The sequence below is a fragment of the Vulpes vulpes genome, chromosome 10 (genome assembly GCF_048418805.1).
Source record: "Vulpes vulpes isolate BD-2025 chromosome 10, VulVul3, whole genome shotgun sequence".
Lineage (NCBI taxonomy): Eukaryota > Metazoa > Chordata > Mammalia > Carnivora > Canidae > Vulpes > Vulpes vulpes.
The window spans coordinates 24,424,992-24,441,027 of NC_132789.1; the positions used below are offsets into that span (position 1 = coordinate 24,424,992).

Genomic DNA, 16,036 nt, shown 5'->3' on the forward strand with positions numbered 1-16,036 from the left:
GTTTTTTATGGTGTTAAAATACACATAATACAAAATTTACCGCTTCACCCATTCTCAAGTATATAATTCAGTGCCACTAAGTGCATTCATGGTGTTATACAACCATCACCCCATCCATTCCTAGAAAATTTTCATTATCCTGAACAAAAACTGTGTACTTTTTAAAAACCCGATTTTTTCCACCCTTCAGCTCTTTGTAACCTCTATTCTTTCCGTCCCTATGACGTTGACTACTTTGGGTACCTCTACTTCATATAAGTGAAATCAGGCAATATTTGTTCTTTTGCGTCTGGCTTATTTTACTTAGCATAATGTTTTCAAGGTTCATCCATGTTGTAGCATGTATCAGAATGTCATTCCTTTTTAAGGCTTCTGTATATCATTGTATTTACCACATTTTAAAAAACCCATTCAACTGTTGGTAGACATTTGGGTTGTTTCCACCTTTTAGATATTTTAAACAATACTGCTGTGAACATTAGTGTACAAGTATCTGAATTCCTGCTTTCAGTTCTTTGGAGTATATACCTAGAAGTGGAATTGTTGGATAGTATGGTAATTCTGTTTAACTTTTTCAGGAACTGCCATACTGTTTTTTATAGCAGCTGTATGATTCCCACCACAATGCACAAGGGTTCCTATTTCCCCACATCTTCACCAACATTATTATTTTCCATTTTGGGGGGATAGCCATCCTAATGGGTATGAAGTGTAAACTTCTACTTTTGAGTTACCTTTGAAAACCAATAACAGGGGCACCTGGGTGGCTCAATGGTTGAGCATCTGCCTTTGGCTCAGGTCATGATCCTGGGATCCTGGGATCCTGGGATGGGTCCAGCATCAGGCTCCCTGCAGGGAACCTGCTTCTCCCTCTGCTTATGTCTCTGCCTCTCTCTGTGTGTCTCTCATGAATAAATAAATAAAATATTTTTTAAAAAGAAAGAAAGAAAACTAATAACTCATAAAGTTAATTCAAGAAATGTTTTGAGCCCCTGCTATATACAGAACACAGTTGCACTCTAAGGAAATAACAAGGATGAATAAAATATATTGTATCTTTAGGTGATTTACAATTTATTCTTCTCCTTCACATGTATTTGGGAACAAGCAAATCAACTTAAATTCTCACTGGGTGGTTGAAAAAACTAATCCAGAGATCTTATGCCAAATTTATGGAAAATGAGTAGTGGAGATAAAAATGTTTATTAAACTAATTTTCCAAAGAATACAGTCAAATGCTAATTATGTAGTTCTTTAGAAAATTCACAACAAATATTATGTCAGGCAAAGTCTAATTTTTTTCCCACCCCCACAGGTCTGACTTGTTAAAAGAATCCTGGTACATTACTACAATGGCCACTGCTCAGCTCTCTCACTCTATCAAAATTCATAAGGCATCTAAGGTAATCACTAAGAATTAAAAGAAAATCAATAACTATTTAGTGAGTTCAGAATCATGACTTTAATCTTTGGTGTTTTTTTAAAATAGCAGTTTTGTCAGTTAATTGGCACATATTTTATCAGAATATGTCTACACTTTAACTGCCTAATCGACTGAGGATGTTCAAGAAATTAGAATACATTCCTACAAAGTAACTTAATGGATGCTTGTTTCATGTTTATGTGTTTAGGTTTTCTAGAGTAAAAGAAATCAGAAACAAAAAAGATGTTTAAAGAGAATGATTTCTTGTTAGACATTTACTATCAAGCAGTTAGGAAATTTCTGATATGCACTGTGATGTAATTATAAGGACGGAGGAGAGGGGAACACCTGGTGGCTCAGTGGTTGAGCATCTGTCTTCCACTCAAGGTGTTATCCCAGGATCTGGGATCAAGTCTGGCATTGGGCTCCCCACAGGGAGCCTGCTTCTCACTCTCCCTTTGCCTATGTTTCTGCCTCTCTCTCTGTGTGTCTCTCATGGATAAATAAATAAAATCTTTAAAAAAAAAAAAACTGAGGAGAGAACACTGACAGGAACTTGGAGGCTGGGCCCCTGGAGAGCACGCCAGAGTCAAGCAACCCTCCTGAGTTCATAAGGGCAGGTGTATCTTGCCCCATGACATTCATTAATGAATCATTCACTTATTAATTGAGATCTCAAAATTCTATAATATATATACATACATATGTGTGTATGTGTGTGTATATATAAATACTATACACACACACACACACATATATATATAATGGTGTTATTCTCTGAGAGAATAAAATAAATCTTTATCTTCTAGTTTAGAATCTGATAAGGGAAATGGGATTTAGAGGAGTTAAGCCAATACACAAAGCAGTATATGTATTACACATATGTGAAAAAGAGTAAAGCAATATAAATTACGTGAATTTAGAGACTTTATATAGACTTGAATGGTTTGTGTATTACTCATGAAGGAAATGTGACTTAAGATAGACTTTGAATAATAAAAAGGATTTGAATAGAGGAGAGAGAAGAGAATTCTATGAGGAAAAACTATCAATATGCTTTGGCTCAAAATGAAAAATGATCATGGTATATTTTAGAGAATAATGAAGAACCCATCCTTACTGGAGTTGAGAGACATCATGTTGGACAGAAGTAGGAAACAAAATTGAATGGGAACTTTGGAAACAAATTAATATGGATCGTAAAAGCCAAGCTGAGGAATTTATACTTTATTTTTCAATCAGTGGACAGTGGGTTTGATCAGGAACGTGAATAAAATTGTTTTAGGAATATTCAGCTGTAGTAAAAAAGGACAAGATTCAAGTTGAAGAAGAATTAGTGCAGAGAGAAAGCAGTCATCTTTCTGGGTCAAATTCAATATACTCACTGGATTCCTGATCTGATTTGATTTCCTAAGTGGGCTTCTTTCCTGGAGCAGCGGGGAGAATGCTGAACTGGGTATATGAATTGCAATCAGCTTGGGTGTTATTTTTCTTACTGTAAATTAGCAAATTAACTTTTGATATAAACAGTTCCTTGTAGTTTGGACTGCAGGAACTACTTTTCCCAGTAAATTTTAAGTGACTGTATGATTTTTCTATTTAATACTTAAAGCAATAATAATAACAATTATAGAAGTTAACATTTATTTCAGACTTACATGTACTGGGCACTGTGCCAAGGGCTTTATATTATTATTTCAATTAAGCCTCACATTAAGGAGGATGCTGAAGTACAGAGAAGTAAAGTAACTTGTCTTAGGTAGTGTAACTTGACAGCTAAGCTGTCAAACATCACTTATATCATTAGCACACTATATTGTTAAAATAACTTATAATAATATTTTCTATTATCAAGTCATAGTATTTTTATGTATTAGACTTTTACAAAAACATTGATGATCACCCTTAAAGTATTAGATCAGTTGAGCTAAAGTATTAGATCAGTTGAGCTAAGAAAAAAAAAAAATCCCTGGAGTAGAAAAATAATAGAACTCTGGAGGGATTTTCCAACTATTGATCTTCATTACTACAAATGGCCTTTTAGAGTCTATATTAAAAATAAATGTCTTTATACTTTCAGGTTATTTAATTTTACAAATGGTTATTACTCTAGTACCGCCTCTGAGTTTTGGCAAGTTTTCAATTAATTATTATATATGCATGCCATGCCAGCTATTACCCAATTACTCAAAAGAACCTTAATTTCTCAGGATCTGTGGGTACAAAAAACAATTTTCTATAAAATTTTACATGCACATGCATATACACATGCACACGACATTCACACCTAATTCTCCTTCAGCTTCAATTTTTCCTACATCTACTATAGCTTAACATTCCTAAAACAATTACTTTACTCACTCACCTGATCAAACTGAGTTTCCATTGATTGCAGAATAAAGCATAAATTCCTTAACCTGGCTTTTAAGATCCATACTGATTTGTCTTCCAATTTCCTTTCATAGATGCAAGAGTAATAATTTTATTATATATTTTTAACAACTGAATATGATATAGTTTGATCATTCATTGCGACTATATGTATACCAAAGAAGAACAAAGCTTATATAGCAAAATCATGACTAGAATGTCTTTGGAATACAGATATAGAAAGCTTTTTTAGGGGGTGCTTGGGTGGTTTCATCAGTTAAGCATCCGATTCTTGGTTTCAGCTCAGGTCATGACCTTAGGGTCCTGAGATTGAACCCTGTGTCAGGTCTGCTTGAGATTCTGTCTTTCCCTCTTCCTCTGCCCCTCTCCCCTCAAATAAATAAATCCTTTTTAAAAAAATATTTTATTTATTTATTCATGAGAGACACACACAGAGAGAGGCAGAGACACAGGCAGAGGGAGAAGCAGGCTCCATGCAGGAAGCCCGATGTGGGACTCGATCCTAGGACCCTGGGATCACACCCCAAGTCAAAGGTGGACACTCAAGTGCTGAGCCACCCAGGCATCCCAATAAATAAATCTTAAAAAAAAAAAGCTTTTTGGGGGGCACATGGCTGACTCAGTTGGAAGAGCATTTAACTCTTGATCTTGAGGTCATGAGGTCGAGCCCTACATTGAGTGTAGAGATTAATAAATACATTAAAAGAAAGACAGAAAAGCTTTTGGTCATAATTGGTGAATTACTGAAAACTACATATGAAACTAATGATGTACTATATGTTGGCTAATGGAATTTAAATTTAAAAAAGTGTTATGCTAAAAAAAGAAGAAGAAAAAAGCTTTTGGGAGTTCTTCATTAAAGGCATATTTGTGGGTCATACCTGCCTCTAAGTAACAGAATTATTAAAATTTCAACAGTAGAAACTGTGTAGTATAGTAAAAAAGACCTCTGAATTTGACTAAAATAATCAGAGACTTAACCATCCTGACTTCTGACAGCATAAAAGTGGTAGTTTCACCTACTTTTGTATTTTATATAAGTGAAATCGGTAGTAATATTTTTTATCTGGTTTATTTTGCTCAGATTTATGTGTGAGAGTCATCAGTATTGTTAAGAACAGTTATAAAAAAAAAAGAACAGTTGTAGATCATTCTCATATCTGTATAGTATTCCATTATGGGGATATATTACAATTTGTTTATTCATTCTTTTGTTATTGGGCATTTGGATAGTTTCCATTTGGGGTCCGTTACAAATAAAGCTGTTATAAACGTTCTTTGGTGAGCATATGTATGTATATCTGTCAGGTGTATACCTATGAGTGAAATATGGATCATAGAATATGTGTATCTTTAGCTTTAGTGGATACCACTAAGCATATTTTCCAAAGAGGTTGTACCCATTTAGTATGCTCCTGTAAACAGTATTTAATAAAAGTTTTGACTGATTCACATCTTTATCAACATTTGATATTTTCTGATTTTTAAAAATATTAGCTGTTTTGTTAGGTATGTAGTGTTCTTGTGGTTTTATTTTATTTTTTTAAATATCAGGGAGAAGCTATTCTTTTTTTTTAAAAAAAGATCCTATTTATTTGTTCATAAGAGACAGAGAGAGAGAGAGAGAGAGAGAGAGGCAGAGACATAGGCAGAAGGAAAAGCAGGCTCCCTGCAGGGAGCCTGATGTGGACTCGATCCTAGGACTCTGGAATCAAAGGCAGATGCTCAACAACTGAGCCACCTAGGTGCCCCTCATTGTGGTGTTAGTGTGCATGTCCCTAACAAAGTTTGAGCACTATTTTTTTAGGGCAAGGGAGGGGCAGAGAGAGAGAGAGAGAGAGACACTCCAGATCCAGCATGAAGCCTGACACAGGGCTCGATCTCACAATCCTTGAGATCATGACCTGAGCTGAAATCAAGCATCGGATACTAACCCACCTGAGCCACCTTGGCACCCCATTTGAGCACTGTTTATTGGCCATTTGGATATCCTGTTTTGTGGAGTGTTTATTCAAGTCTTTTATCCATATTTTTCTTTTTGAGTGTCTATTTTTTTCTTAGTGAATTTTAGGAATTCTTCGTATATCCTGGATATGAGTCCTTTGCAGATGCAAGTATTGAGAATTCTACTCTGAAGCGAGTTGCTTCTTTGAAAGCAAAAGAAGATTTTTAAAAGATTATTAATATAATCTAATTCATCGATATTTGGAAAATACTTTAAAATTAAAATGTATTGACACAATACCAGCTGGAGTTCATGAGACATATTTTGTGTTTAAATTAAATAAGAAAGCAAAAAGCAGTCTCAGACTAACTGTGCAAAAATGATCAAAATTTTATTTTTATACATGTACACAGTAAATACTGAATGTGACAAACATGTTGAAATGGTAACTCAAGATGCAGAACAAACTCTCAGCAAATATTCTGTATTGTATTTAGTAGACATTTTTTTAAAAGATGTATTTATTCATTCTAAAGAAAAAGGGAGCAGAATGGGGAGGGACAGATGGAGAGGGAGAGAGAATCCCAAGCAGATTCCGCATGGATCCCTATACTGGGACTTGATCCCATGACCCTGAGACCACAACTAGAGCCAAAGCCAAAAGTTTGACACTCACCTGACTGTGCCACCCAGGTGCCTCTAGACAATTCTTATATACTGAACTAAAATTCATGCATCTGTCACTGTCTTATGACATTCCTAATATGGCATATGATTTCTTAGGGCAGACCTTCCAATCACTTAAGAATAACTATAAATTTTTCAATATATCATACACACATTATAAAATTTAGAAGGAAACTATTGTTAACATCCATATATTTTGTAGAAAGTTATCTGACATTTTATAGAACCTTAGTATTCTACAGAACTCTAGCTTCAGCAAAGCACAAAAGTATGGAGATACATGGTAGTAGAATAGTAAATGAATAGTGGTTCCACATAGCTAGAGTGAGGTGCATAGAAAGGATAGGGAGTAGGGGCAGAGAAGAGGGGGTGGCAGATGTGGCAAAAGAGCTAGGCAAGGATAAGACTTTGATAGTTCGCAAATCCAATACTGATACTTGAACTCTATCCTGCGTGAACACTGGTCATGTTGTAATACAATTTGTATTTTTAAAGTTAATAATGATGGTGATACGAAGGACAAGAATGAATGAGAGTTGTTGGCAGGGAGATCAGGGACCACAGCAGTAATAAAGGGAAGAAATGAGTATGCCCTGAGTCAAGGCAGTGGCAGTGAGAAGGGAAAGGAAAATATACATTTGAGGATTCCTTAAGAGAGAATTATAGGATTTAGTGATTGGAAATGGGATATGAAGGAAAAAGAGAAGCCAAAGATCCCCCTATTTTTAGCCTGAATGATTGGAATGGAAGCTGATTGATTTGTCTGACAATAAAATTTGGGATCAAGTGTCAATTAAAGATGATTGAGATAAACTGAGTATGAGCGGTCTACAAAGTGGTCTAGATACAGATGTTCACAGAACAGAAACATAGAAGTGGAGCTCAGAACAGAAAAGAAGACTTGAAGTCTCCTCTGTGTAGGCTATAGCCAAAGCAGTTAGACTAGATGAGATTACCCAAAAAGCAAGAACTGTGCAAAGAGAAAAGGACTAAAGATAGAATTTAAAGGGCAGAAAAAACTGGAAGAAATAAAAGAGACTGAGATAGATATGGAGGGATGGATGAAAAATCAAAAGAAGACAGTGGTATAGCAGCTGAAAGAGAAGAGGGAAGGTTTGGGCAGAAGTGTCAAACACTGCAGAGAAGTTACACAGTAGGAAGGACAGAAGAGATCAAAGATAGGATGTATCTGATAACTTTGGAGAGAATAGTATAGAATGGAGAGTATAAAAGACAGATTGCATTCTGAGGAGTGTGTGAAAGGGAAGGAGATTACGTAAAAAAAAAAAAAAGCAGGGCGGGGGAGGAGATGATAGTAATATTCCAATTTTGCCTCAAACCCATGGATCATCGTGAAATAAATTATATTAGTCTTGAATTACTTGGGTAACTTTCCCTGCCTTTCTGCTCTGCTTTGCCTATGGATATCAAATTTAATGCAATTTTTCAAAGCTGTGTTTCCTTTTGATTACCTTTAAAAGTATCAGATTTGAAAAAAAAAAAAGTATCAGATTTGAAGTCTTGAAAAATCTTTCTATCCTGTCTGTGGTAATGGCATGATGGCTGAATATATTAAAGAATACTAATCTTTTTCATCTTTTTTTTCCCCCAGGAAACAGTTTTTCCATCCCAAATCACTAATGAGCATGAGTCATTGATAATGGTGAAGAAGCTTTTTGCTACTTCTATCTCATGTATAACATATCTAAGAGGCCTGTTTCCAGAGAGCTCTTATGGAGAACGCCATTTGGATGGTAAAGTTTAACTAAGTAGTTACCTTGGCTGTTGCAGTCCTTTCCTCTACTTGGCAGGAATAAACCTTTCCTTTCTCACAGAGTGTGCTAATTCCAAGTCATGGCTTGTTCTTCAAGATCAATTTGCTAATTCATTTTCCATTTTAATTTCAGTATGTTTAGTGGTTTTACTTATAGGAATCATTAGTTCCTGGCTAGATACCAAATGACAGACTGAGAAGAAAAGAAATCTGTATAGACAAGCCCAGTAATTCTTAACCATACCTATAAAAGCAACAGCCAGATAAAAATCTATTTGGGTGGCTGTAGATTTGCGCTATTTTGTGCCTCAGTTGAGTTTGTTCTTTGAGGTATACTTTGGCACTGAGGCAGTTTAATGGAGTCAGGTGAAAAACTCTTCTTCCTGTTAACACATACAAATATGCTGAAAGAAAAGCATATTCGTGCCAAACCCATTTGTCGATTTGCATGATTATTCTAATCAGTTCCTTTCTTTTCTCAATTGCCAGGTCTCCTAACTTTACTCCTTTTTATTTCTTGTGTCTTACACTGATGATCTTATTTCCTAATATTACAAATTGTTTTGGCTCCTTTCCTTTTCTTGTACTGAAAGAAAAAAAATGTACCTAGGACTCTTCAATTTTTTAGAATCTTATCATTAGCCTAAAAAGCTGGATTGTGGTAACTTCAGAAAATCTTGCTGATTTGTCACTAAAATAGGAACTATCATTTGGGAAAATAAATGTAGAGAGCTATAAGTTTCCTTGTAAGATCTTATTTTTCAAAATCTAACTTTACTTTAAATTCCTCACATCTGTATTTAATGATATACCTTGGTCTCATTCCAATTGAATTTTCTTAGCATTTCATCCCCTATACTAGCATCAATGAAATGCATGTATGCTGTAAATCCAAAAGCATGACGTTTTCAGTCATGACAACTTCATTTGTATTATGTCTTCTTTTGGTCTATAGAATATAAATCTGTAATAGTGAATACGTTTATAGGTAGCACTTGGTTGCATTTCTCCTTGTTTGGAACAGAATTGGAAAAAACTGGAAAAAGATATGTTTGGGGTAACTAATTAAGGGCTTATTATGTGCCCATCACTACCCTAGGCATGGTGCGGGGGGCGGGGGGGGGGAGGTGGATGTTAAAAAAAATTCAACTAAGTATATTTGAAGATCTAATTGGTTTTATTCAATGATTCATCAATAGTGCAGCAACCAATCTAGCAAAAAGAAAGGAGCTCTGAGGAGCATTACAAATTGATAGACTGTTATAGGCAGAAACAGAGTGGGACAAGGAAGTCATTAGTAAAAGAAGAGAAAGGTTTATTTCAGGCAAGGTCACCTTCCTTGGGTGGGGGGGAAGGGTGGGGCCCTACCACGCTGATTACCTCACTAGTATTGATCAGAAAATACCAGATTGACTGGTTAAAGATTACATTCCTGCAATTAAGTCTTGATTTGCTCCTTGTGGGGAACAAGTGACTCAATTTTAGGCCGGCCCTTCCTTCTTCTTTCCTTCTTTCCTTCTTTCCTTTCTTCTTTCCTTCCTTCCTTCCTTCCTTCCTTCCTTCCTTCCTTCCTTCCTTCCTTCCTTCCTTCCAATAAAGGTAATACTATTACCTTTATAGCTTTATTTTTTGTGATAGTTTTAGTAGAAGTTATAGGTCTCCCTCTCAGTGTTTGGTCTTAAAGTAACATACATCATAAAAATGCTCAGTACTCCTATGTCACTCTCCTTTTGGTGATCTCTAAATATTATACCAACATGTGGTAATTTTCATGTACCTCAACAGAGGTAGAGGAACATCAGTTTTAGGATAGGAAAACAATATTAAAAGGTGAAGTAATATGCAAAGTCATATGTGAATCAGTGATCAATTTGGACTGATCTAAGCCAAGACTCTTTAAATATGATTTTCCTGTTCTCTAACTATAGTAAGGTAGTTGAATTTCAGTTGGAAATTAATATTTGAGAATAATCCATGGGAAAAATCTTATCTTTATTTTCATTTAGAGGGGGAGAGAAATATGAGAGAACTAATTTGAGATTAAGGTACATGTTTTAAATTGGTTAATGGAGATGGTCTCAATAGTCCCTTATGACTACTTGGAATTTAACAGAAGCAGAGAAGTGACAACAAGTCAGTTGTGTTGCATTGTAGAAGGGGAGACTGCTAGACTATGATCAAAATTAGACTAAGCTAGTTTTCAACATAGGATTTATTTTTAAAGTAGGTATTTAGAGATTCAAAATGTTTTTATAAGTTATAAAATTAAGATATATAAATAAAGTAGTTAAAGGAAATACCCTTGTTTAGCATGGACAATTTTAGTACAGTAATCATTTAGTAGAGGAAAATAGCCTGTGTTTCTATTTTTGTAGACCTCAGTTTAAAAATCCTTCGAGAAGATAAAAAATGTCCTGGGTCACTGCATATTATCAAATGGTAAGTAACTGAAATTCCACAAAAGTTGAACAACATTATTTTTGTCATGGCTGAAATTACCCATAAGACTTTATTTGAGGGATCCCTGGGTGGCTCAGCAATTAAACGCCTGCCTTCGGCCCAGGGCATGATTCTGGAGTCCTGGGATTGAGTCCCATGTCGGGCTCCCTGCAGGGAACCTGCTTCTCCCTCTACCTGTGTCTCTGCCTCTCTCTCTCTCTCTCTCTGTGTGTGTCTCTCATGAGTAAATAAATAAAATCTTAAAAAAAAAAAAAAAGACTTTATTTGGTAAGATCATTTCCTTAAACCCTTCCTTTCTTATTTTCTTTCCTTCCTTCCTTCTTTCATTCCTTCCTTCTTTTTTTCACAATTTCCTGGAAATTTAAAACAATTATTCAATCTAATTTTAAGATACTGACTTAGTTTTGTTTTTGAAGAAAATGAACTTGCATAAAGAAAAATAATTGTATTCTTGAAACAAATATAGCACTGTATGTCACCTTCAATAACAAAAATTTTAAAAAAAGAAAAATATCCATCAAAATTTGATTACTCCTCATATGCATGTCAGTATCCTAAACATTATGGCAGACAAAAAGGAATGTAAGATGGGGTTCTCTACCTTAAAATTGTTTACCTATTACCTGTAAAGATCTAACAACATATTAAATGACACTGGGAGATTTCAAAAAAGCTCAAATGGGAAAGGTAAAATGATTACCTACTTAATGTACTTAAAAACAAAAATTATAAATCAGTTCTGTACTTGGAATTTTTTTGGCTTTTACATCTGGCCCAAATTGACATCAAACATTTATTTCTTGACAGGATCCAAGGTTGTTTTGATGCTTTGGAAAAGAAATACGTAAGAATGTTTTTAAATTTACACCATAATTAAAGACTTACCTTTTATACCTTAAAAAAAAGTTTAGCTTTTATTTTGTTGTTGTGTATTAACAGCGCACTAGTGCCTACATTTGCATTTATGAAAGTTTCTTTTTATGTCTTTGCTGTCTTGTTGATGTCTTGGTTTCATCGATTAGAAAGGAAACCTTCATTTTTCTCTTTTACATACTCATATCTTTTTGACCACAGAATTTCCTCTGAAGTCACTGGAAAAGATCCAGAGGATGTGGGACAGGGGAGACAAGAATCTGGCATTTAGCACATTGAACATGTTCAAAATAGTTGTGATTCAGTTCACAGATATGAAAGGAAAAAACGGACTTGAATAATTAGTTTTTATTCTATTTTAATTATTTTATTAACTATGTTTGGTTCATGTATATAACCTGTTCCCTCAAATAGCTAGTATTGTACCTTGGATTTTTAAAAATGCAGCTTGAATTTTAAGTGCATTAGATCTTTCTTGCTGCCCAAGACAGCTATGAAGGGTGTAAAAATTAGAGGCTCTAGTCCTAGTTGAAGAGACAAAATGTATATAAGTGAACCTTCTACCACTGTTTCCCCTCTTCCTTCCCATCCAAATCTTCTTTTAAATTCTTCTCAATTTGGGGCAGTCCTGGTGGCTCAGTGGTTGACACCGCCTGCAGCCTGGGTTGTGATCCTGGAGACCCCGGATTGAGTCCCACGTTGGGCAATCTGCATGGAGCCTGCTTCTCCCTCTGCCTGTGTCTCTGCCCCTCTCTGTGTCTATGAATAAATAAATAAAATCTTTAAAAATAAATAAATAAATTCTTCTCAATTCATATTCCCTTAAGAAATTTTGAGGTGAATAAGCCTTATCTTGGATTATTTAGTTGCACTCATACATTTCCTTTTACAATAAACAGTTATTTTTTTTTATAATTCATTCAACACTGACCTGGGAAACTGAGAGATACAAAATTAAAACAGATATGGGTTGTGCACACAAGGATCTAGACCATGGCAGAAGATAAATGATATTTATATGCCTGGCTGATAAACACTGGCCCGGCTGTGCCTGTTATTAAGTTATTGAAATACTTTATATCAGGTGATAAATAGCTGTTTTGCGAGGACCCTTAGTGACCTCCACCATTGTCTCCCCCTCACCTCACCATTGTCTCGTTTGGGATCTCCCTAGTCCTATCCATAATCTAGCAACCAAAGGGTTAGCATCTGGCCCAGAGGAGCTTCCAGGAACCCAGCAACCAAAGCTAAGTTGGCATCCTTTCTGATTGGCCAGTACCTGTGCCATTTTGGGCTGTTAAATACTGATTTTTTTTTTCCACATCAGTTTGATATTTTTACATAAAAATGTAAAAATTTTTACATTTTTATATCAAAATATCAGATATTTTGACTATAGCTCTATCACAAATATAAATACCCGTAATACTCATTAGAAATATATACATGCTAAAGAAAAGATACTGATTGTGTGCAATACAAGTGTGGAAAAGGAGAGGTTGTATTTCGCAAGGAACATGAGGGAAATCTTTGGGAGAAAATGGCTTTTGAACTTTGAAGGCCCTTAGTATTTGGACAGGTTTAAATGGAGAAAGTCATCACCAGCATACAAACGCTACTCATTCATTCTCCTTCATCCATTCATTTAGCAACATTTATTGAGCATCCATCATTGAGAGGCAGTGCAAAATAGTTAAGAGCACAAGTTTTGGAATCAGTCTAAAGGGAATCCCAGTTCTGGATTTAACACCTGTGTAATCTTGGGCAAGTACTTACCTCTTGGTACCTTAGTTGCTTTATATACAAAGTGGGGATAAAAGCAGAACTTACCTCTTAGGGTTTTTTGAGAATTAAATGAACTAATCTAAAGCACTGATTTTCAAATGTTAGTTTGCATTGGAATCCCCTGGAGGACTTGTTAAAACACACATTGTCAGGCCCCACCCCAAAATCTCTGATGTGAGACTTTTCCATTTCAGATAAATTCCAGGTGATATTGAGACTGCTGGTCTAGGGACCATACTTTGAGAACCACTGGTCTAAAATGTTTAGAACAATGTCTAGCATATAATAAACACTATGTAAATGTTAACTCTTTTCCCCTTTCCTCCCTGTCTCCCTCCCTCCCTTCTACCCTCTCTTTGTCTCTACTTTTGTTCTTTCCCTCCTTTCTCCTCTCCTTCCTTCGTTCTCTTCCTTCCTCTCTTCATTTTTTATTTGATCTGTAACAGACATTGTACCTAAATACTGGATGAGATAAAAATGAGGGAAAGGTGTGATCCCTCCACTCAAGGAGTGTCATTTCTTAAATAATTACAATGTTACATGTGCTAAAATAGCAATGTGATGTAAAAAAGATTATCTACCTAGTTTGATGGATTTATTTTACTGAAATGACTACCTGTATGACTGAATTAATTAAATTTACTGTGTTGGGAGATTAAATGACAACACCTTAGATGGATGACTTAGCCTCTTAGTGGTATTTATATTTGTTTTTCAGTTGTTAGTCTCTTGATTTCCTACTAGGAAACAATAAATGTGTTAAAAATAGTTTGAGTAAAGTCAAATTGGAGTATCTAAAATGTTCTTCAGTAGAAGATGATGATTATTTCTAGTGAAATTTTGGGAGATTTTACCCTCTTTCCTTTGTAATTCATATTATGCTCAAATTCTTTAAACATGCATGCATTTTTAGATTGTTATAAAGAAGAGACTATATTGTACAAAGCCTCCTAATCTGTCTCTTACTCCCATTTTCAGTCCCCTACCATTCCAACTCACTATCCACACTACATTCTTTCAGAAATCTAATAATATCAATCTGTTGCCTGAAAATATTCCAGGGCTTCTAAAATAAAGTTGAGAGTCCTTCACAGAGAACCTGTATGATCTAGTTTCTACCTGCCTTTCTAAATGTCATCACGCTCACTATTGCTAGCCATTTTAAAGCCACACAAGGATCTAGGACATGCCAAGTGCCTTTTCCCTTTATATGGGTTGTTGCTTTTGCCTGCAAAATTGTCTTCCCTGTCCATACCATTTACATGGCTAGCTCCAATTTATCCTTCAGGTCTCACCCTAAATATCCTTCAGGTCTCAGCCTACTTTCTTAGAGAGGTCTTCCTGGAACACACACCTCTACCCCAGCTTAGATTGTCATTTTGTTTCATGTTCTCAAGTGCCCTGTGCTACTTTGTCATAGCAATTAACACAATTGTAATTATGTACCTATCTGTTTGCTTTTTTTTTGTTTTTGTTTTCTCTCCTGTTGGTCTTCATGTTCCCTGAGATCGGGGGCCATGTCTATTTTTGAATGAATGAATGAATGAATGAATGAATGAATGAACTATTAGTCATATAATATAAATTAGAGTTTTACTGTGTAGTCTTAAAATCAATTGTATGCAGTAACGAAAATAGCCACACAGTGTCACTAAAGTTTTAGTCCTTTGGGTGAGAAAGGTGAATAATTTGATATAAAATTATGGATTGGGACCTTTAAAATTTTTTATTTATATATTTAGTTTTAAAATTTTAACTAGGTTTCATGACCAACATGGAGCTTGAACTCATGACCTTGAGATTAAGAGTCATATGCTCTAACAACTGAGCCAGCCAGGCACCTCTGGTCCAGAAATTTTCTAATTTGTATTCCAGTTTTAAAATTTTTATCAGAAGCTAGATTATATCTCTATATATTGGATTACTTTTTCAAGCAGAGAGAATCTGTTTATATTAATATGTATGTAGGTAGGGCAAGGGTTTCGTAGACTTATCAGACTTTAAAATTTTTGTTTTTCTAGAATAGTTTTAAAAGACACGATTTTTTGGAGATACTGGTGGCATATTTAATGTTTAGTAATAATGAATTATTTTGTATATCTTTTGCCTCCCAAACTAAAATATAACTTATAGAAAGTACATATATATGTATGTATGCATGTATGTATTTTTTTTGCATTGCTTTTCTCCAGCAGAACTCTGTGTATGTAAATTTATACTCAAATGAAGGGTGAATTAGTATCCCTTTTTCAGATCTTCTACCCAAATCTTTGGAACCTCTTTGAAATCATATTTTAATTAGCCTTTATTTGAAATAACAGTAATATCAGTAGAAGTATATAATAACAGTGGTTTTCTTTTCTCTTGAAGCTACACATGGCAGTACTTACAGTAAGTACACATTTAAAGACCAAACCAATGTCTCTATTGTCTTTTGGCAGGTAAAACATTAAAATAGTACTATCCCCACTTCTCCCTAAATTTATCTGTCCTATGACATTTTAGAATAAAAAAATATAATTTATCAGAAGTTTTTTTTCATAATAAATTTATTTTTTATTGGTGTTCAATTTGCCAACATACAGAATAACACCCAGTGCTCATCCCGTCAAGTGCCCACCTCCGTGCCTGTCACCCATTCACCCCCACTCCCCGCCCTCCTCCCCTTCCACCACCCCTAGTTCGTTTCCCAGAGTTA

At 35.1% G+C, this 16,036-nt stretch overlaps 1 protein-coding gene across 1 annotated transcript in view; it reads left to right on the forward strand.

The window, feature by feature from the left end:
* HORMAD2 (HORMA domain containing 2) overlaps positions 1-16,036 on the forward strand; it is an 85,384-nt gene that overhangs the window by 6,486 nt on the left and 62,862 nt on the right. The window contains exons 2-6 of the mRNA XM_025985976.2: positions 1,316-1,403; positions 8,059-8,200; positions 10,596-10,659; positions 11,488-11,524; positions 15,709-15,729. Of these exons, the coding sequence (XP_025841761.1) occupies positions 1,353-1,403; positions 8,059-8,200; positions 10,596-10,659; positions 11,488-11,524; positions 15,709-15,729 (315 nt within the window). The 5' untranslated portion in view covers positions 1,316-1,352. The remainder of the gene's footprint in view (positions 1-1,315; positions 1,404-8,058; positions 8,201-10,595; positions 10,660-11,487; positions 11,525-15,708; positions 15,730-16,036) is intronic.